The following is a 22,128-nucleotide window of genomic DNA, read 5'->3' as shown; positions in this document are numbered from 1 at the left end:
ATATTCTTTTTTTCTACCACGTCTTGAATCGGATTAAAAAGAGCGATGAAACAAATGCGGCTTTTCGCATTATTTTTTTATACCGTGAAAATGTGCCTTGCACGCGACAAAACGCGATTATTCTTTTGTTTTGTCGCCGCGATCTACATTTCTAACTGGTGATTTTTCTTTGTTTCGTCAATTTGAATTTGGATAAGCAGTTAAGAGATAAAAGAATTTAAAAAAAAATGACAGTGAAATTATCTGTAAGCTATTCCGATCGAAGGGAAAGTAGAAAAGAAATTTGTTTTTGAAATCGAAGTTAAACGATCGTTTTAATACTTATTTGTTTTGGTTTGTTATATGTATCTGCATAAAAAAAAGTTTTCATAATTATAATATGTGATGTGTGTGATTTTTCGCTGTTTCGTCAATTTGAATTTAGATAAGCAGTTAAAAGATAAAAGAATTAAAAGAAAATGACAGTGAAATTATCTGTAAGCTATTCCGATCGAAAGGAAATTTGAAAAGAAATTTGTTTCTGAAATCGGAGTTAAGCGATCGTTTTAATACTTATTTGTTTTTGTTTGTCTTATGTATCTACATAAAAATAGTTTTCATAATTACAATATGATTTTTTTCAAGCTTGTGTTTTTTTAAAACTTTTTCTTTGTATATTTTGGGCATTGTTTATTTTATTATTATTTTATTCCAGATATGTTTCTGCCACATTCATTAAATAGGAGAAAATAGGGGGAAAGTTTTTAATATCAAAGACTCCTCATTAAGAATAGAACATAATAATTATTGCGATGTTCATTTTATTATATCCAGTGGACGTGTGACCTTTGCAAAGAAATATATCAAGTTTGTAAAACTCAAAAGCGTTATCCTAAGAAATAAAAATGTTATCAAATCTGCCAAGTTTAGAATACATTGAATACTATTGAATATTTTGAATATATTTAGAATATATCGAATTGCTATAATATTGAATAGTACCAAGATAATACCAAAACATATAAAATATGTATGCTCTAAAATCCTGGCTATTTATAAAGCATTTGAATATCAAAAAAGGAATCTGTAAAACATAACAAAGTAATCACTTGAATATGACAAAAAAGAAACTCAACAAAGGAAATTCTCAAACACCATCCTTGCTCACACTACAGCAAATAGAAAGCTTCTATTTTCCCTAAAAAAAGCTGCTTTTGAGGTTGACAGGTGTTAAAAAAATTCAAATGAGGTAGAAAATAAGGCACCAAGAAATTTAGCACCAAAAATAACCTCATCAATAAACTTCACCATAAAATCAACCTCATATATAGCTCAGTAATAATTTTAGTTGAAATCGGGGGAAATTATTCACTCCTGAATTACATTAATTTGCTTGAAGTGTAGAAAAAAATAACATGTACAACCTAAAAAAAACTTTCTAAACTGGTTGCTTTAAGATATATTTCTATCAACCTCAAAAAAACTTGAAGAGTGAAAAAAATACCAACTTGATTTTAGACCTAGAGAGGTTTATTTTTTAAGATTGCTTTTGAAGTCAACTTCAAAGAAACATTTAAAATATGCAACATTTTAAATATGCTTCTGGTTAGTTTTTTTTTATAAATAATTAGTAGCCTCAGATACACTTTTCTACTCAGTATAGGGATGTAGTTAATTTTTTCACATGATTGAGATTTAAAAAAAGTTTGCCTTATTATTTGACGTAAAAAACATAATTTTTGTAACTTACATATTTAAAAATACATTACAGTTTACAAATTTTCATTTAACTTTATCATAAAACTGTAAAATTTATGATAAAACATTTGAAGTTAGAAAGAGAATTGCAAACTTTTCTTAACAGTAACCTAATTAAGAAACGAAACAGGTAAATGAAAAAGTAAATAAATAGAAATTTTAGCTATGATATTTACTAACATTTCATTAGAAAAAATTTCCAGGTGTTTCCTATTTACTTCAATACTGAGTCGAGTTTGAAATTGAATTAATTGTTCGGAAACTATATTTTTATAGTTGTGAACTAATAAGAATAATTAATATCAGCACCATTTAATATTATAACCAAATTAAAAGTAATTAAAAATATCTCGTAATATTTTTTTCTTTCTTTTAATTAATTGTCAAAATGTTTTTTTTTAGTATAACTGCCTTATTTATCCCTTATCTTGTTAATTATTTTAGAAATTTCATTGATTACTATAGGTGTTTTATGTATCTTCATTACACCCCTGCAACTCATAATCAGTTTCCAAAATTTTATTTATCACATATCTGTAATATTAGAGGAAAATATTCATGAAAAAACTTTTCCTCAATTTAAAAAAAAACTAATAAATGTATTACGCGGTTTTATTACCAAAAACAAATTTTAATGACCTTTTAGGTGAAGATTAATGTCTTTTCCTCTCTCTTTACGATAAAGTAAAATGTATTGATGCGATAAAAGCACGATATATCCTAATGTAAGGGTGATATGTCTTGCGGCTTGTTAATTTAAGACGTTTAAATGAAAATATAAGACATTCGCAGAGCAAAGATAAGAATAATTACAATCGGTTATCCCTTACAAGATTTGAAAAGAAAATTTTAAGGAACGTGTGAAATAGTTTTTTTTAATAGTAAAAATGTAATCTTAAACTTTTTTTTCGGGAGTGGTAGTTAAAATATTTTTGTAATAACTAAATAAATAAATGATTTAATTTTTTTAAAATTATACGCTTTCAATATAAAAAGTTATATTGAAAGCGTACTACTTTAAATTAAATCAATTTAATGTGCTTTCTGATTTTGTTGCAGATGTTTATTAATTAAATTAAAATATTTTTAACCTTATTATTGAATCAAGCTGCATCAGAATATATAATATTAATATACAAAATGTTTCGTAAAATATAAATCTAGAACATTAATTGGTTAATAAGCCATTAAATAGTTAATTGGTTGTAGATTAGGAAATAATTCAAAGCTACTATAACTTTCTTAGACTAATAGCCACAAAAATATCTGCGATACGTTTTTACTTTTTGCTATACAGCTAAGCTAGTGCTAAAAAATGAAGTAATTAGTTGCTTATGAATGAAAGAATACACATAAATCTATTAATATTTTTAATGCTTGACATCAATCTAACATTGTGAATAATTTTTATAACCTGACCAGAGAAAGATCGATAAGAAAATATGAACACTACATACATTAATTTTAAAAATCTAAATTCTTTTAAAGCCCATTTAACATTTACAAGGAATATACTGATTGATAAATAGGAAATGAGGAATTAGGGAGATTATCTCACTTTATTTACCACTTTGGCTAACAAGAATTATATGAATTACGTGCATATTTATAACAAATTGTATTGCTGAAAAGTTGTAATTCCTGTAAAAAGAAACTGTAAACGGATTTTTTGTCCTTCATTTTTCATTTCATCAGCCCATAAAAATTGTGTTGTATTTAAGTCAATTTTGAAACATTTTTCAAATGATATCCAATATTCGTCATTGTTGCCTCAAAATGGTTATCCACTTAAATATTTTAAGACAAATAAAAATGTGATAAAATTCCATTATTTTGTATATTAAATGACAAAGATTTGTTTCAGCTATAGTATTCAATACAAAATATTAAAAACAACTTTTATTAAAAAATAGGAGTTGTTTTTTTTAAAATTTTAATTCGATATATTTTTTGTTTTTGTTTTGAGATAGGTTAGTGGATAAAAATTTATTTTAACCGTATTTTAGGGCTTTTTATTCCTATTTTCATAGTAATTTTAAGAAAAGTGTTCTCCAACAAATATGCAGCTTAAAAAATTTTCAAATGAGTTGATTATTAGTATCGCAGTTCTAATTAAAAACATTTCTTTGCGAATTTTAAAATAGCTATGAAATTAATGATTAATGAAAAATTTAAAAATTTAATAAGTCACAACGCATGTATTCCCTAAATTAATAAAAAAAGGTTGTTCAAAAAATAAACTGTTCAGAAATCTTCTATTTAAGTTACTTTCAAAAATGTTTTTCAAAAAATATTTGGAGTATTTAATACGAACAAAACTAAATAGTAAACTGAAAAATCAAATTTTAAAAAAAAATTATAAAAAAGGTTAAAATAAAATTAAAATAAAGAATAATTAATATAAACCTCACCTTCCTTAAAGCGTTAATCTCCAAAATTTCCATAAGAAAACACCAGTTTTTTTTGCGAAAAAAAAACGTGTTAATTGTTATTCTTTACTCGAAGCCGAAGTGTTTTTGGCATTCATTAAAGAAGATTCACTAGGATGAAAAAACAACCACTTCCAAGAAGCACTGAAAGCAAACTGCTTCAAGTTTTACTTCTTGTTTCGAGGCTAATCGTTTTAACAGCAAAGAAGAATCAGTTGAGGATTGGGTCTGAGGAATTAATGTAAGAAGATGATTGGTCCGGTTTGTCGGATGTCCTGCAAGTAGCATCTTCTATCCGGAGAATTGGAATTTCTTAAACTTTTTATTTATGTTTTTTGAGCATAATTCACGAAAGAATGTAACTTTGCTTAAGGAGATTTTTGATATCTATTAGTAACAAAAAAATATATTACCCGCTAGCTCTTAGTTTTTTTTCTTTTTTCTTGGGAATTTTTTTTATCTGATAAATAATAAAAAAGCATTTACTCTTTGATTAAGATATACATAAATACAGCTGTATTATGTGATTTTAGAGTTTTAAAAAGTGTAGAATTCCTGCAAGATGTTATTTTAAATTTGTATAATTAGTTGATAACTGATGTTACAAAGGTGATAAAAGATGTCAAAATATGAGGAAAATATGATATGATTTCTTGAATATTGTTATACTTTTGATGAGTGTTTTTTCTATGATAGAAAAGTATGTCATGCAACAGTGCGTATGTTCTCATATGTAAAAAATCTAAAATTCTCTCTTTTATTTTAAACTTTTAAAGAGTTTAAATTATTTAATACAATCTTAAAAAAATATATAATTCGAAAATAGAAGATAATTACTTATCTTTTATTTTTTTATATTGTATTAAATAATATAATTATTTAATATATAAAAATATACATATTTTTGTCAAACCATTCTTCTCTATTTTTCATCGGAATATCAATTTAAGATGCATGCCTCATAATGACGCAACTTATAAAACAATTTAAACTTAATTTTTACTCCTTGTACACTTTTATTATTAAGGATTTACAATGCATTAAAACATTATTTAAACATGCATTATTTTTTTATGATATTTAATTAAAGGACGATAACAAAGATTCAATTTCTATTCTATGAGTCAATGAAATATGAAACAAAAAGTAAAAACAAATTTTTTCTCAAGAATTGCAATTATACCTTTTCTTTAAATCTGAATTCATCGATGCTTATTGTCAACAATGAATTTTACAATCCGTCGTTTTTATATGTAGTACAGTTGTAAAGAATACATATTTCATGAATTCCAGATATACCCATTTGCTTCATTGATATTTGAATGACATCTGGACATTTTATATGCATTATTTTTCCTAAATAATTATAATGAAATATAGCAATTAATATCTCCCTTATCATTCCAATTTTTTAACATGATTTTTTTCTTCATAATCGGTAATGATTCGGTGTCATATTGGCATCGAATTTTCAATGAATTCCATTTTCTTCCAACTACTTATTGTTTCATTTCGTGAAAATATAATAATCTCTCTATACTTTCACTATTTCAATTTCATCTTTAATTTATTTCTGAACTACGAGAATAGTATGGAATTTTTCAGATTAACATATGTTAATTCCTCAAATCTTTTCCTATCTAAATGACGAGTTCATCTTGTGTCATCAATTTAAGTCGAACTAGGTGTTTATTTCCCCCAACATCAGCTTCTCCGTACAATCTAGCAAAATACTTTCATTCTTTGCTCAGATATCAATATAGAGATTTTTCCCATAAACTTATATTTGAATTAGAATCAGGGTAGATCACTGCATTTGTCGTCATATATTTAAAGTAAGCATTTTTAACCCTTTAACACAGGTGGGACACCGGTGACTCTTTTATAGATTTTTTCTGACGATTTAATTATAAGTAAAAATAAATTTTTTTAAATTTTTTAATTATAAAAAGCAGTCCAATAATTACTATCCGTCTGAATCTCCCTAAATTACAATCTGAATCTGTCAGATTATTGGAATTATATTCGTACTAAAAATAACTTAAAAAACGTAGTTTAAATTTTTCAAAATTCATATTCAAAATTTTATCAATAATTGATTTTGTAAATGAAAGAAATTTCCATGAATTATTGCTTCTCTTAGATCTAAATAGCTGCAAATAAGTGCAAATTTGAAAAATCTTTGTTTGGAAGTGAGCTATGTTTGGAAGATCTTACATTTAACGCAAAAAGAGATGCAAGTGTTTCGTGCTGTATGTCATGAAGCATAAATTATTAATATGCTAATTTTTCCACTAATTTTGATCTAGATACAAAGTAACGAAAAAAGTATGAAAAATATGTTTAATAAAAATTCTGCTTCAAGGGGTTAAAGATTTAATCACATAGTTATTTAATGTATGAAAATGCCATTAAATTTTTTAAAATTCATATTCAAAATTTTATCAATAATTAATTTTGTAAATGAAGGAAATTTCCATGAATTATTGCTTCTCTTAGATCTAAATAGCTGCAAATAAGTGCAAATTTGAAAAATCATTGTTTGGAAGTGAGCTGTGCTTGGAAGATCTTACATTTAACGCAAAAACAGATGCAGGTGTTTCGTGCTGTATGTCATGAAGCATAAATTATTAATATGCTAATTTTTCCACTAATTTTGACCAAGATACAAAGTAACGAAAAAAGTATGAAAAATATGTTTAATAAAAATTCTGCTTCAAAGGGTTAAGGATTTAATCACATAGTTATTTAATGTATGAAAATGCTATGTCCTTATATTTGAACTTAATATTTATGTAAATTTCATAATGTTTTATGGAAACTTTGATAAAGTAGGACTTACCATAGATAATAGAACTTAAGTTCTACTTGAGAGGAAACTTAGAAAGTTATATATTGAAAAATCTATTTGAATTGTTTTCATTTTTCTATTCGTATATCTTCATATTTTTTTTGTTATTTTTCAAATTCAGTGAGTTAAACTTTCTTGATACTTGCCTGTTTGATCACGAATGATAAAAATCTTCTATCATTTTGTCATGCTCGTGATTAAAATCATTTTGTCATCATTTTGTCATGTCATCCTCCCCCCAAATTACATATACAATTGGATCAGAAGGTTTGAGTAAGAATTAACTATTTTGGAGTGCACTTTTTTTTTTTGTAGGAAAAATTGCTTCGGAAAAGCACTAAATTTGCTTTATCTCGTTCATACCACCTCATTTCTTACTTTTAGGATTCATCAATTTGCCTTTTTTTCTTCTGATATCTTGAATCATGTCATTTATTTTATTAAGTCTGGAAATTTGGAAAATAAGGAATGTTTTTTTTTCTTTCTGTTCCCAGATTCTTACCGCCCTTTTCCCTCATTTCTGCAGGATGGGGTGTCATGCTTGTGATGTATCTACAGTAAAAAAAACCCGAAAATACATTGAGTAATTATAATTTCGCATCTTCTTTTCTATGAATGAGTAATTTCAAAAAATATTATTTTCAAGAATTTTAAATTATTAAACCTTAAAAAGGAAAATATTACTTCTCGAAGTATTAGAATCGAAATTTTGCTTTAAATTTAAAGATTAAAAAAGATAAAAGTGTGTGTTATCGTGACACTTTTAAGGATGGTAAATTTTTAATTTTATAATTTTTTCAAAATTTTTATGGAAATATAAATTATTTCCCTTAAACTGAGCTTATTTGTTTGCATATATGAAGGGAATATAAAAATAAGAACGCGTTTATTTTATATTCTATCAGTCAAGGAGCTGGTTTGGTTGCAAATTAACATTGATTTAAGTCTAGTTATTTAAGGATATTCGTGGCAACATTGTTTATTTTTTTTAAATTCGAAAATAAGATATGAATTAGATTTCCTAGAATATGTATTATTTTAAAATGTAATTAATAAACTATACGAAGAAAGCTATTCTTTAAGCACTTAGAAACAATTAATAGTTTCAATTTATGAATTATCAGATTAATCTAGGGATGATTCACTGTGCCTTATATGTATGAAAAAATGCGCCACCTTTTTTAAATATAACAACAACAAAAAAATTTACTAATAAATTTTTAGCATTTATCGAATATTACTGCAAATATTACAAAATATCAGTGAAATCGGTGGACTCATGAAAAATCGAATTTTAACTATACAACTTTTTAAAAATATGATTTCTCGAGAACTATTCAACCGATTTCTTTCAAATTTTGTATACTTCCATGTCAAATTTACATGCTTTAAATTGCAAAGTGTTCAATTACATCAATTTAAACTTCAATTTAAACTAATTTTTACATCAATTTAAACTTTTTTCGACTAGTATTAAACAAAAATAATAAAGAAATAATATTTTCCGAAATTTACTTTTCGCACGGAATTATGTTTGGACAAACGAATTTTATAATAGTGTGCAAAAATGTTCTCGAGATATGGTGAAATACGCAAAAATTAAAATTAGCATCGAAGGGTCTAAATTTTGGATCACTCTCCTGACCAAAGTATGGGGACCATATTTCAGAGATATGGTCCCCATACCTCCTATATTTTGGTTACTTCCTATATTTTGGAGGATTAGAAATCCAAATCCGTAGAAAAAAAATTATGTACACTCAAAGAAAGAACGTTTTTGTGTCTGATTTCGTAAATTAAAATATCGTCTGCATTAATTATAGAACAGTTGAGGTTACTCATTACAACCATTAAGATTGAATCCCAGAACGTAAAGATTCGATCATTAAATCGAAAGTTATACAGAGTAGTCCGATTTTCTTTTCGTTTATTTTTATTTTTTACGCACTGTACATTTGAATGAAGAGTAATTTTCGCAGTTTATGCTTGATTAATAAAATAAAATTTTACTAACAATCCATCTATTATTTTTTGGTTTGGATACATTTATGTAATTGCTTAGCTTCATTGTAAAACTGAAATCTATAAATTTGCTTAAATATCAGGCATTAATTAATAAATATCTTCTATGATAATTTTCGTCAACAAAAATTTACAAGCATTTCAACAAATCATTATCAACTAAGTTTTCCTCACTCACCAATCTACATTTTGATGAAAAATATTTCTGAAAATAAATAAATAAATACATAAATAAAACTTCTCGATAGATTCGCTCTTTTAAGATGTTAAACGATATTAATCAGATTTTGCTTATATTACTGCTTGCTACCAGAGGCAGCAAGCAGTGAAAAACCCCAACCAGTTCACCTGAACCAGTTGTGCATGTTTATCATTATTTACCATTAATGTTGTAATGAGTGTAGTAGTAAAATAAAAACAAAACAAATAAAAATTTGAAAACAGTTTCTTTTATTTTTAGATTGTATCTCATGAAAAAGACTGGAGATGCTACGCCGAAACATACAAAAGGCATAAAAAAAACTTATTTTTATGTCACAAAATAACAGCTTTGAGGGAGAAAATATTTTAAAAAACAACTTCAAAACACTAAACATCGTGTTCAAGATATGATATAGTACGATGAGAAACATGAAAATAGCGTCACACAATAATTACCAGCTAAAGCACTGTGGCAAAAGAAAAAAAAACATAAGGAAGGATATGATTCAAGCACTGTATAGTGCGTGTCTGTTGTATAATATATAAAACGGCATTTCACATTTATAACAATACATTTCAAGCATGAGAAGTTGTTTATTTAACTCATAGCAACCTTGCTTATTGTAAAATTAATTTCAATTATAATATTTTCATATTTGTTTCAAACAACTTTTTAATAGTTATGCATGCAAATTAAAACCAGTTTAGTAAGGACTCAAAAATTAAGCATTTTATCAGCCAATAATTTAAAACGTTAATTTATATATATTCGGGCTTATTAATAGAGTAAATTCCCAATTATTATTTTTTTTTAAATATTTTCTTTAAACTTGAGAATTAGTGAACTGATACTTATCGGTTGCTAAAGGTTTGGATGATTGTAAATGTTTTTATTCCCGCGTTTGTAATATTCCAAATTGATATTTACAGATTACATTTAGTTTTTTATTAAAAAAAATCATGCAAGAAATTAAGCTTATTATTGAGAGGTACAGCCAATTAAAATGTGTCTCATTTATTTAAAAAGATTTGTTTCATTATTCTAAATATATACACATTTTCTTCATTTCGTAGAAGCTTATTAAAATTTTATAAATTCTTATTTGATCAAGCGCATAACTTAGCTGTCTGTTATAAAGTAGATAGAGCATTCACGTAACTTTTAATTTATGAGTCCTCAAAAACAATTTTATGAATAGTCAATAGTTTTTGCCAATTATATAACTGCATTCTGTACGAAATTTTGTAAGCATTTAAATTAGTACTTGGAATAGTTAAGAAAATTATAAGAGCGAGAAAATTTTTGCAAGATTTTTTTTAGTTTAAAATTTATAGGCGCGGTCGTCAGGAGCATTCTGATCTAATTATAAGTACAATTAAGGACTGTGGCACAGTAACCTTCTTGTGCGTCGACTGAACTTTCCACGTTTAACTCTACAATTTATGCCTTGGACGTTTTTCTGTGATATTAAAAATTTGGGGATATGTTTCACATCATTACAATCAGTTGTCAATGATATGATTCATAGTAAATGTATTTACTGAAACTAACTCTATCGTCAATTAACTTTTAAAATATATCAGTTCAACGAACAGTTGATCATGTTGAAGTCATTTTTATGCTTCATATGTATGGTATAATCAATCATAGAATAAATTTAATATTTTATACACTATCAGAAAAACTTAACAAGAAATTAACCATTTTAACAAATACATTTTTTTAAAAGTTGAAGGACTAAATGAAAGACTGAAAACCGATCTACGCGAAGCATAGGTTATCGGAACACATTGCGCAAAATGGATTCTTCCACGTTACAAGGAACATGCGCAGGAGACGAAAAAATGTATACAAAGATTCTTTTGAAGCATCTGACGTCATCTACTAAGAGAAATAATCGTGCTATATGAGTGCCACTTGCAAAGGAATGTGTTGCTGCTAACTCAAGCATCTGCACTATTCATGAAATCGTTGGTGTGTAGTACTAAAGAAGGCTATAGACCAAAACACATGAGCAATAGCTTACCAGAGGAGGCATAATTATCTTCTTTTGTTTTTGGTACAATTTATTAAATTTTATTATTAAACTAGAAAATAATACTCATAGAGAAATGTGGCCTGTGATATGCTTTGATCACATGAACGACTAGATCCTCAAATTTCTGGTCCACTAGATAAGATTTTAACATTTAATTTTTTGTCGATTTCATGTAAGTTTTATTTATTTTTTTAAAAAAAAAACCTATGACCATTTTTACCATTTGAAGATCCAAAAGAATAATGAGAATAAGTAGACCGCTCTGATGTATGTAACAATTACGATATAAAATCCGAGACTTGTTCGATTTGGGATTAATTCTCGAGTCAGTGGAAGTTCGTGGCTTAAGTCTCAGTTAATGCAACCAGAGTCCAGGAATAGATCCAACCTGATAAAGAGTCATATATTTGTATTTTCAACCAATCGGTGAATTAAATGGAATAATTTATTTGGTTTTCTTTAAGGATATGACATTCAAAACCAGGAGGCATGAAATTGCAATCTCTGGGTGATTTGCGATATGTCGTGGTTGCAAATTTTCATGAAGGCCACACCGAAATTTTCATAGCAGACGGAGGAGCAAGGCACCCACGACTATATAAATGGAAGCACGTAAGAAGGACCCCAATCCGCATTGCTGTTCAATGCTATTTTCCTGTAAATAAATAAATGGGATTGTGATTTCATTTTAAGTAAAACACTGAATATATTAATATTATTACAATACAAAAATTCACAATTCTTTTTAATGTGATTACACATGATGTCCAGTGGATGACTTACTAATTTCAAAATTAAAAATCACTGAAACAAAAAGTGATAGAGGAATGAAACAAATGATATGTTTATTGCAAAAGGCTGTAAAATTTTTATACAGGAATTTTGTATTTTACTTACAAAATTTACTAAAAAAATCAAACGGAAAAAAATTTACTGTTTCTGCAAGCCATGTATGAACTGAGGTATAAATTTTAGTGTTAAAATGTGAAAGGAGGTTATCGAACCAAATTAGTATTCTTAGCTATTCTACTCGAAGACAACAATGCGTGTTTCTAGTAATGGAATATCACAATTTAGATTAGTCTTTCAGTATTCGCATTCTTTTCACGAACAGAGTAACGCGTTATATGTTGACAACTCTTTTACAACTAAATTATGTATAAACTTTTTAAAGCTTCATAATAAACATACTTTTTGTTTCATTCCTGTACAGCTCTTTGATGTCGAGATTTTTAATTTTGAAATTAATGAGTCACTGGCTGGACATCCTGGCATTAACTAGCAAAACCTTACCAAATTCGCTTACTTTTTTCCATACAACACTGTTAAATTACAAAACATAGCAGCTAACAGAAATGGCGTATTGTATTGTTATTTAGTAAAACATTAAGCAAAACTACAGCAACAACAATCTAAGCAGTAGTTCATCATTATATAAACAGTTTAGATCAAAGTTTTTAATAACATACTTTGCTTATCTCAAACTTAACTATTTTCTGGGCTCGGAAATTTATAATTAAACGCAAAATATATTTAAAATCTTTATAAAAGCTATTATGAAAGCTTTGGAAAAAAAACTACAACCTTATAACTCACAATTTCGTAACAAGGTTGAATGCAATACATTTTAATGAATAAACGGAAAAAATATTTGAATATATTAATTCATTACCATTTCTTTTCATGTCTTGGTACATAAGGTACTTTGGTTTTCCGTCGTTTTCAGCCACTTTCATCTCTTACTTGCTGGCCCGCCCAGGCTTAATGCTCTCTTTTTTCATCATCGTGTTTTATGTAAATTTTCGGCCTTTTCTTCTGGCCCCAATCAAATGCAACTTCAAAAATTTCATCCTTGACCATTCTTAGAATATATCCAGTAAAGCGCCATAAGCAAATAATTCTTTATTTCTTAAATAACTAAGTATACTAACATTAATTAGTTGTTTTGGCTTATCCTCTAACTGTCCTGCTTGCTACTGGTAAGGAAGGGTAGGTGCCAGACAAAAAGAGCACACCACCATAAACCAGCACAAACTTCTACCTATTTGGTGGTCAAATTCCTCAGAACAACAGAAGCTGCAATTCATCTCCTTCCCTTTCTGGTTCTCGATTTTCTGAAGGTTAACGATCTAATGGAATTTGTTTTACTTAGTTAATATTAATTAGTTATTATTTGCTATTAAAAATTCTAAAAGGACATTCATATAATTTTGCTTTGGGTAACATGAAAGCAAAATCCTTTTATTTTCTGTCTGAATACGACACTTAAGGTCATCGGAAACTTATCAAGTAACTTTTGAACAACGTTTCAGAGACGATCACATGTGTCTAAAGTTAACAAGAAGTGATAAGATAATTCTTAGACATTCTTTTTCGAACACTATTACACAGTTTTGAAGCCAAGTTTAATAATGATATTGATACTTACTTCTGGATGATGGTGGACGCATTTTTCAGGTAATTTTCTCAATGTACCATTTCTCATTCTTTGGCATCTTTCTTCTTCATCATATACAATTTCATTTAGTTCTAAAGAATGACTATAACTTTCAGAGACTGTAATATTATCACATGCACACTCACTATATGTAACCACCATTACTAAATTCGTGTAAGGAACTTTTTGTATGATGTAGTTCCTAAAATTAATAATAAAAATTAGTTTGAGCAATTTAACCATACAATTTTAAATAATTTTGAAGTATGTTAAACCATATTACCGGGTGAACTTACGGTCACCTTATATGAATTCAAGTTGACTTTAACTAGAGTCATTTCAAATTAAATAAAAGGATATGATTAAATTTAAACAAAAAGTGTAATTCTTCGTTTAAAGCTTATTAAAATTGCAGTAAATTTTGGCAATCTAATGCTTAAAGTTGCATTCAATGTCACAAATTCTCAACATAAAGTTGCGTTGTGTACTTATTTTTTAGGTTGCATCTGACATAAGTACGCTTAGTCGTCCTTACACTTTCCTCCGCAACTCCAAGAAAAATAATTTTGTACATTTTCAACTGTTTCAATTTCATTGTAATTTTTTTTAAATCATTTTTTAAGTCTTCGAAATATATTTAACTGGTATAAAGGGGAGTTTTGACCAGCTATTCAAATTTTGCCTATTAAATGTTTGTCTATATGCTTTTCACGAGAAAGCATTTTTGAACGATTCAGAATTCATGAAGTTAATACATTTAAATTTCATGTAAACTAAAAAGAGCAACAAAAAAAAAAAAATACAATGCTGCGATAGTCATGATTGCAAGTTATCTGCGCGCGGGAACAAAGCTCTTTCAAAATCGTACCAGAAAAGAAGTGGAGACCACGACCAAAAGGGTCAGCGCAGAAGGATCAGCAACGGAACAGGGTAGCAGCATATGGGATGGGATAGCCGTGTTGGGTTTGATCATGATACTGAGCGCCTTAGACTATGATTTACTTTAAAATGAAAGGCATATTCAAAGACCGACAATTTAAATCGATTGCCGAATGGATTGCCGAAATAGAGCATTCGCCTTCCAATGAGGTGAACCGGGTTCCAATCCCGGCAATGACTGGTCGATACGAATTCCGCATCCGGCTTGAACAGACCACAGTGCTGATGTATAATATCCTCAGTGGTAGACGGATCATGGGATTGAGTCCCCTTGCCGTCAAGCAAACCGTGGGAGGTCTTCGTGGATTTCCTCTCTATGTAACGCAAATGCGGGTTAGTTTCATCAAAAAAGTTCTCCTAATACCTGATCCAGGAGTTCCCTTTTTCTTCTGGATTGGGTTCAAAATTATGAGGCAACGGAGCTGAACATTAGCAGTCGTAAACTGAGAAATTGAGTTGACTGCTTAACGACGGTTATAAAAAAATAAAATCTATTCCAGAGAGCCGTTGTGTCTCGCTCGCTTAGCAATGAGATGAGCCGGGTTCAAATCCTGCGATGCCTGGTCGATACGAATTCCGCACCCTGTTCGCATCGATCACTGTGCTGACGAAAAATATCCTCATTGGTAGACGTCAGGCTAACCGGACTCAGTGGTCAGGCTAACCATGGGTGATTTTCCTCTCCATGTAACGCAAATGTGAGTTAGTTCCAACTAAAAGTCCTCCACGAATGCAAAATTTCTCATAATATTTACTCCAGGAGTTAACTTTTCTTCTATATTAGATACAAAAGGACAAGGCTACGAAGTTGAATTTTAGTAGCAGTAAACTTAAAATCGGATCTGCTGTTCAACGACGGTTATAAAATAAAATCTTATGCAAAAGTTCTTGCTATTGTCTGTAGATTTTACACTAACATCCTCAGGGCATATTTTACCCAAGACCTCCGGAACTTTCCAAGTCTAATAACAGAAGAGCATTAAGGTGTTCAGGGTGATATCTAACTGAAGAAACATCTGTTTTTTGTAAATAAATTGTTATCCCCTGTGTGTCAGCATTTGTGTTATTCATTTTTATAAGACTTAAATAACATGAAGCAGATATTTTTATTTTTTTCTTCAAATAGCAGCAATTTTTTACATGTTGTTCAATAAAACACATATTTAATTTAAAATGTATTGAAAAATTCATCAAAATTTGCATAATTAACCTATTTTATAGGTTAATAAAAATTCTTACAAGCATATAAAATAGATAATAAGTATTAAAAATATTTTTAAACTCTCATACTTGCGAAAATTTTACCTAAAATTATACGAATGTTATTCACTGGAAGTCTATAAAAAGAACACACCTATCGCAATCTTCAAATGAACTGCAATTTGGAAGAACACCTTTCGTAGGTTCCCAAGAATCTGTTGGTCTCATTTCATAAAGATAGAATTCCTTATCACAAGGTCGAGGTCTTGTTTTGTTCGGTGTGAATTGGTCTTCTTCATAGGTATCATCGTAATAGTAATCTAAGAAGGTAAAAGGAAATAAATTGGCGGTTAAACGATTCTAAATACTAAAATAAAGCCTGCAAGTGACTTACTAAGAGGAGACTGCTGTGATTTAATTCATCACACGCGGAAACTCTTAGAATACGGAAGCGGAATTTTACTGATATTTGAAAGTTAGATTTACCTAGTTGACCTTAGAATTGATATATGTTACAGCTATGAATGCCTCTTTGTTTATTTTAATTTTCTCAATTAAAATAAGTAGAACAGTTCAAGTAATTAAAACAGTAATTATTACTACGTCAGCAGTTGCTCTATCAGGAATTTAAATTTACTTAATTTTAAAAAAAATTCGAATATGAATAGCACAACTATAAACTAGTACGAAAATTATATTATCGCTTCTAATAAGAAATTTGCTAAAATTGGTTAATAAATTTTCACAACTTTTATAAATTTTTGAGTAAGAGGATATTTTACAGTAATAAAGTGTTTTGGTGCTTTCGTTAAGAGATTTTGCATCAAGTGACTATTTTAATTTCAAAAAGCGACCTTGCTTGTTACAAACAATTTTACTTTACTTTCGGCAAAATAATTTTTCTATTTACATTGATATTGTTTTCTACTAATTTAATTTAAACTCTTGTAAGTAAATAAAGTTAATTTTCTCTTGTCATTTTTGTTTACTTTATTTTTTTCCTAGATTATTCTACGTTATTTTTTATGTTGCGTAAAATGTTTAATTGTTTTTTAAATTCTTAAATGCGATTGTTAACTACCGTTTACTGCAATGTTCGGTTCCAGCTCAATATTCCTAACATAATGATTATATAAAAATGCATGCTTTTTAAATAAATTGAAGTAAATATCTTTTTTAAAATTAAACTTTATTTCTGTTACTTGAGGATTAAAATTCGTTGAAGCATTTATAAAAACAATATTTTTAACGAAATTTTATCTGATACTTGGTTCAAAGCGTTTCACAGAATTTTTAATAGAAATTTAAACTTATTTTATTTGGTCGAATCAATAAAAAGGAGCTTCAAAATCTATAGTGATTTTCTCTGTAAATGTGAAAAGCTAATTAAAAACTGTTGTTCAATGTTTAACTCGTTGACAAGTTCCACTTCAAATATTTTTTTTAAAGTAGACTTTTGATTTTGTACTTTATTTGTTAAATTTCACGCATAATTTATGTATCACGTCATAAATAAATAAAATGTTTACCTGACGCTTGGGCCATTTTGATTCCATTGTCTGTAAACCACGGTAACACATTTGTTTGCACAAATATCCTAAAATAATAAACAATCTGTATTAATTACTATTACTTTTACTTTGCATGATTAATATTTCAATAGAGCTTGACCACTTTAATGTATTAAAAAATTCAGTTTAACTGACGTTACTAAGTGATTCTGAAAAAGGGTAGCATAGTAATCGCAAAAAACCTACATATCATTTTTCTTTTAATTAAAAACGATAGAATTATTTTTTAATATAATAGTCGAAAGTGTTTAAATTAAATTCTGAAATTGATACAAATTACAAATGTATGGTACATTGTTTATTAATAAGCCCGATATTAAAGAATTAAAGTTTTCTAGATTTTAAAAAACATGTTATTGACCTTTTCAAAAAGAAATTTTTACAGTTTAAAATTTTCTATAATTGTTAAGGAAAGTGGAATTTTTATCTAAATTTACTCAAAGCATGCATTCCATTGATTTAAATGAAATATTTTAAATATTACTTAATGAAATATTTTCATGATCTTAGTAATATATATTAATTTAAAAACAGTTCAAAAATTTTATTTTGTGCTCTAAATTAGTTAAAATTAAAATTATTATAGAACTAATAATCATGCCAAATAATCTAATATTTAGAAAAATTATGAATGCTTGTATAACTTTATTTTATTTTTCAGTATAAGTTCGATAATAATAATATATAAATTAAAGTATTTCGAAAATATCGTTCATTTTTAACCTATTCTACGTAATAATATGATTAATATAGTTTCTCTGTTAGCAAAATAATTATTAGTTGTTTGTTCTAATCTGATTTTAGACGCTATTAAAAATTGCTGAAACAATATTTCTAAGAAAAAGTTAGTATTATTAAACTTAGCTAGCACTATATTTATATCCGTTTTACAAATAAGTTCACTGACTATTATATCACTATTGCTTTTGTAATGTATATTTGAGCGTAATTAGTATCGTTTTTGACTCCCTACAAGAAGAAGTATTCTAAATAATTAATTTCGAGCTTTGCGAAACTAACAACCTCCATAACAACTAACTATATAACTTTCTGAAGAGAAAAAAGATTTCCCGTAAAAATATTAAATGTTTTGCTTCCCTTTTCAAACTTTAACAGAGACACCTACCATCTCAGGCTTTTCTGAAATTGAGAAGTTCTGTATTTAGAGAAGTGCAACTTTATAAATTGAAATATATATTTTCTTCGGATAGGAAAATACCGAGTGTTCTGCAATAATGGTCCCAATATAAATCTCTAGAATATTTGTAAGAACTGAAATCGGAAAACTATGCTCAGTACTGTAGAGAAATTATATTTAAAAGAGAAAAAAGAGACAAAAGTTATCTACTCGGACAAACCATTTGTCACAGAAAGCGAGAGATAAGGCCATTTTGGACTTTTCTCAAAAACGGTATCTGAGAGATAAAAAACATCAAAATCTGTTATATTACTTGCGAAGCAATAGCAAAGAAAATGTGATTATTAGAGATTTCTTAATTTTGAACTGGAAATTTATCTGGTTTTGATGTTTTTAATTCTATTTTCTTCAATAATAATAAATTAAATTTCAATACTTTTTTTTCTAAATTAAATATTTAATGAGCATAATATGAGCATAATTTTTCTTTAATTATTTGACCAGAAATATATATTTAGGCCAATTATCAAAGAATAAACTGTATATACCGATACGAGGATCAATAAAAACCTAAAAAATTATCCCCATATGTTCAATCTATACTTATATGAATTTCTAATATTATATGCACTTACAAAAGCAGTTTGCTCCATATCCAATACAGTATGTTTCCTATCTGGTAAAATGGCTGAAAAGGAAATAAAAGTATATTAATAACTAAATGTCTAACGAGAAAAGAAAGTTGCATATTTGTTTTTCAAATTTAAATTTGTTAATTTTTTCATAACCTAAAATTAAAAAAAAAAAAACTTAATTTTAGTAGAAAGTTATTTTATTTCTCTTATAATTTATTAGTAGACACATTCCTTTAAATTTGCTAATTTTTTTACTTTTTTTAAAGAGAAAGAAATGTTAAAAAATTGCTCAATTAGTTGCAGATTGACAATTATTTTTGAACCAAAGTTTAAAATTTTGGCTAAACCTTATTAGCTATAGTAACTTGCAAAAGCTGCAGTACTTAGCGAAAATAAATTTTAGTTTGATAGCAAGAAAAATAGCATATGGAATTGAATGATGAATTAACAAAAAAATAATAAGTTGTAAATTAAAAATAGTGCCCAATATAAGGATGTGTAAATTTTACTTTTAATATATTAAGAAAATCATAGTTTATTGCGAGATTTTAATCTTATCTATTGATTAATTTGTCTTTTACATTGTAAAACTAATTAAAATATTTTGATTCTAAAATTTTGCAAAAGTTATTGACATAATTTTAAAACTTAGTGCAAATTGAAAATATGTAATAAAAAATGCTACAATAATTTTTATATCTTGATTAATATATTCAAATAAAATCTATTAAAATTTGTCAATTCCATAAAATATTTAAAATGAAAACTATTCCCTAATTAGTTAACAGTTGAATAAATTTTTAATTACCGTTTTCAGAAATGACGCAGGACCCGATGGCACGATAATATCAACGCACATGGCTTGGTAATCGTACATTTTTACCCTAAAATAGAAAGAAAGCATTTAAATGTGATGAACAACAAACATCTAATAATGTTTCAATATAAAATCAAATAACAAAAACAAAATTAATTTTATAATTTAAAAGTTACTTTCATTGGTTATTTTTTATAACTGTATTAGCCGAGGAAAAATTATCATTTGAAATTAGGGGAGAAAATTGTAATATATTGTTAATTTATCTGAATAATGAATTCAATATTTGAAGCATAGCGATCGATGAATGATTATGAAAAAAATAATGATAAAAATAAGTCTGGTTCTTTTCCAGGAACTAATTCAAAGCACATAAAAAATAAATAAAGGTCTTGTGTATTAAGCTATTTTTAACCAGATAAAAATCTTTTTTTCGTGCAAAATTTGGATATATACGTACTTTTGAAATGAAACACTCACATCCCAGATTAGATAATATCATTGGAAAATATGTATTATTTATTGTAATTTCACAGAATTGACTTAATTTTAATGTAATTATTTCATTTTAACATATATTTGTAAAAGTAGTGCATGGAATTTTTATTAATTTATTATTACATTTAGAAATAATTGAGTTAGGGAGCACATTAATTCACAACTCGCAATTATTCGTTGCAATTTTTTTGTCATTAAAGCTGAATACTTTTAAAAGAATTGGAATATTGTTAAACAAAACCTGCCAAAAGAATAGTTTTAGTTAAAAACGTTTTCCATGAAAAACACGCAATAAAAATTAACTAAGAAGACAATACAGAATGTCAAAAAAATTAATAAAAACCTGAAAATTATTTTAGATTCAAAAACATGATTCTAAATATTGTATTTACTAAAACACCTACAAAATTAAAATGAATTAATAAGTAGTTAAGCAATTTCACACTTTCTTCATGATGGTTCAAAAAATTATTCTCTTGTCAAATTTAAAAACAAAGAAAAGCTACACTATCATTCGAATGCTTTACGTAAGTTGAAATGTTCAAAATTTAAAAAAAAAGGGAAAACTAACATTTCTTAAAAGTAATGCCTTTTTAGTTTTTATTCGTTAAAAATTTGACATTGCATTTACAATTTTACATTAATTTTTATACATTAAAAGCTTTTTATACATAATGATTTTTTTAAAATTTAAAATTTTGCACACATGGAAAAGCTGCTTCAGACTCCATAAGAAAATAAATTATCATCAAATGAGGGAAATAAGATAAAAATCATTTAACTAAATAATCATAAAGGAATATCATATAGAATTTGTTGTATGAGAAGGTTTTTATGAGAAGGTGCGAAAGAGAGGTTACATCTTCAATTTAACAATGGATATAAATGGAAAAGAATCATGGATTTTCAACAAAAAACTTGGAGTTCATTTTCTAGAATAATTTTCGACTTTTTCCTTAGTTGTCATTTCATTGTTTCTACAGTATAATTACAAATTTGAAAACAGTTTATAAAAATTACTTACATTTTTTAATGTTTCAGAAAACCTCTCGCCTAATGTGCTTAGAAATCTTAAAAATTTATTTTTAAATATTTTAAAGTAAGAAGTCAATATTAAGTCAATTGTCAGATTTTTGTAATTTTGCAGTTCAAAGGAATCTGAGGGGAGTTGGTAGTTGATATAAATAATATGACAGTTGATATAAATAATAAAATTGTTGTATTAATTTATTATATTTATCTTTAATATTATGTCATGTGATTTATTTTGCTATAATCTGAGCAGAAATTAATGTAATCCAGTAACATTTCCCATATTTGTGAAAATATTGAACATTGTAGTAATTTCGTATAAAATGTTTTTCTTTTTCTTTCAAATCTATTTCTAACATTTTGATGATTGTAACGAATAAATTTAACGAGGAATTTTTTTCCCTCCATTTTCGGCATGCTTTTCTAGAATATATTCCACAGGCAAGGAAGGGATAAGATCATAAAATGTGTAAGAAAATTTTTATTTCTAAATGGATTTTCCAAAAAAACACATTTCAAAAATTTATAATCTCCACTTTTCCAGAGATGTAATGTAATGAAATTTCCGAGATATTACTCGAA

At 27.1% G+C, this 22,128-nt stretch overlaps 2 protein-coding genes and 1 long non-coding RNA gene across 11 annotated transcripts in view; 1 reads left to right on the top strand and 2 right to left on the bottom strand.

The window, feature by feature from the left end:
- Window positions 1-1,510, top strand: part of LOC107437534 (uncharacterized) — a 52,334-nt gene extending 50,824 nt beyond the window's left edge. The window contains exon 3 of the long non-coding RNA XR_006224829.3: window positions 695-1,510. This is a non-coding gene — a long non-coding RNA (uncharacterized LOC107437534). The remainder of the gene's footprint in view (window positions 1-694) is intronic.
- Window positions 1-4,325, bottom strand: part of LOC107437532 (uncharacterized) — a 72,648-nt gene extending 68,323 nt beyond the window's left edge. The window contains exon 1 of the mRNA XM_087155323.1: window positions 4,149-4,325. The gene's annotated coding sequence lies outside the window, so the exon portion shown is untranslated. The remainder of the gene's footprint in view (window positions 1-4,148) is intronic.
- A 5,147-nt stretch (window positions 4,326-9,472) lies between these two features.
- The window catches only part of LOC107437533 (voltage-dependent calcium channel subunit alpha-2/delta-3), a 346,295-nt gene continuing 333,639 nt past the window's right edge, over window positions 9,473-22,128 (bottom strand). For all 9 annotated transcript variants that reach the window (XM_087155322.1, XM_087155314.1, XM_087155315.1 and 6 more), the window contains 6 exons: window positions 20,008-20,083; window positions 19,200-19,252; window positions 17,385-17,452; window positions 16,010-16,175; window positions 13,708-13,918; window positions 9,473-11,934 (listed from right to left, as the gene is read on the bottom strand). In XM_087155322.1, coding sequence (XP_087011448.1) covers window positions 11,842-11,934; window positions 13,708-13,918; window positions 16,010-16,175; window positions 17,385-17,452; window positions 19,200-19,252; window positions 20,008-20,083 — 667 coding nt within the window. In that variant the 3' untranslated portion in view covers window positions 9,473-11,841. The remainder of the gene's footprint in view (window positions 11,935-13,707; window positions 13,919-16,009; window positions 16,176-17,384; window positions 17,453-19,199; window positions 19,253-20,007; window positions 20,084-22,128) is intronic.

Source organism: Parasteatoda tepidariorum, chromosome 11 (genome assembly GCF_982258835.1).
Source record: "Parasteatoda tepidariorum strain Cologne lab strain chromosome 11, Ptep-v5.0, whole genome shotgun sequence".
Taxonomy (NCBI): domain Eukaryota; kingdom Metazoa; phylum Arthropoda; class Arachnida; order Araneae; family Theridiidae; genus Parasteatoda; species Parasteatoda tepidariorum.
This window is presented reverse-complemented; position numbering and strand designations above follow the sequence as displayed.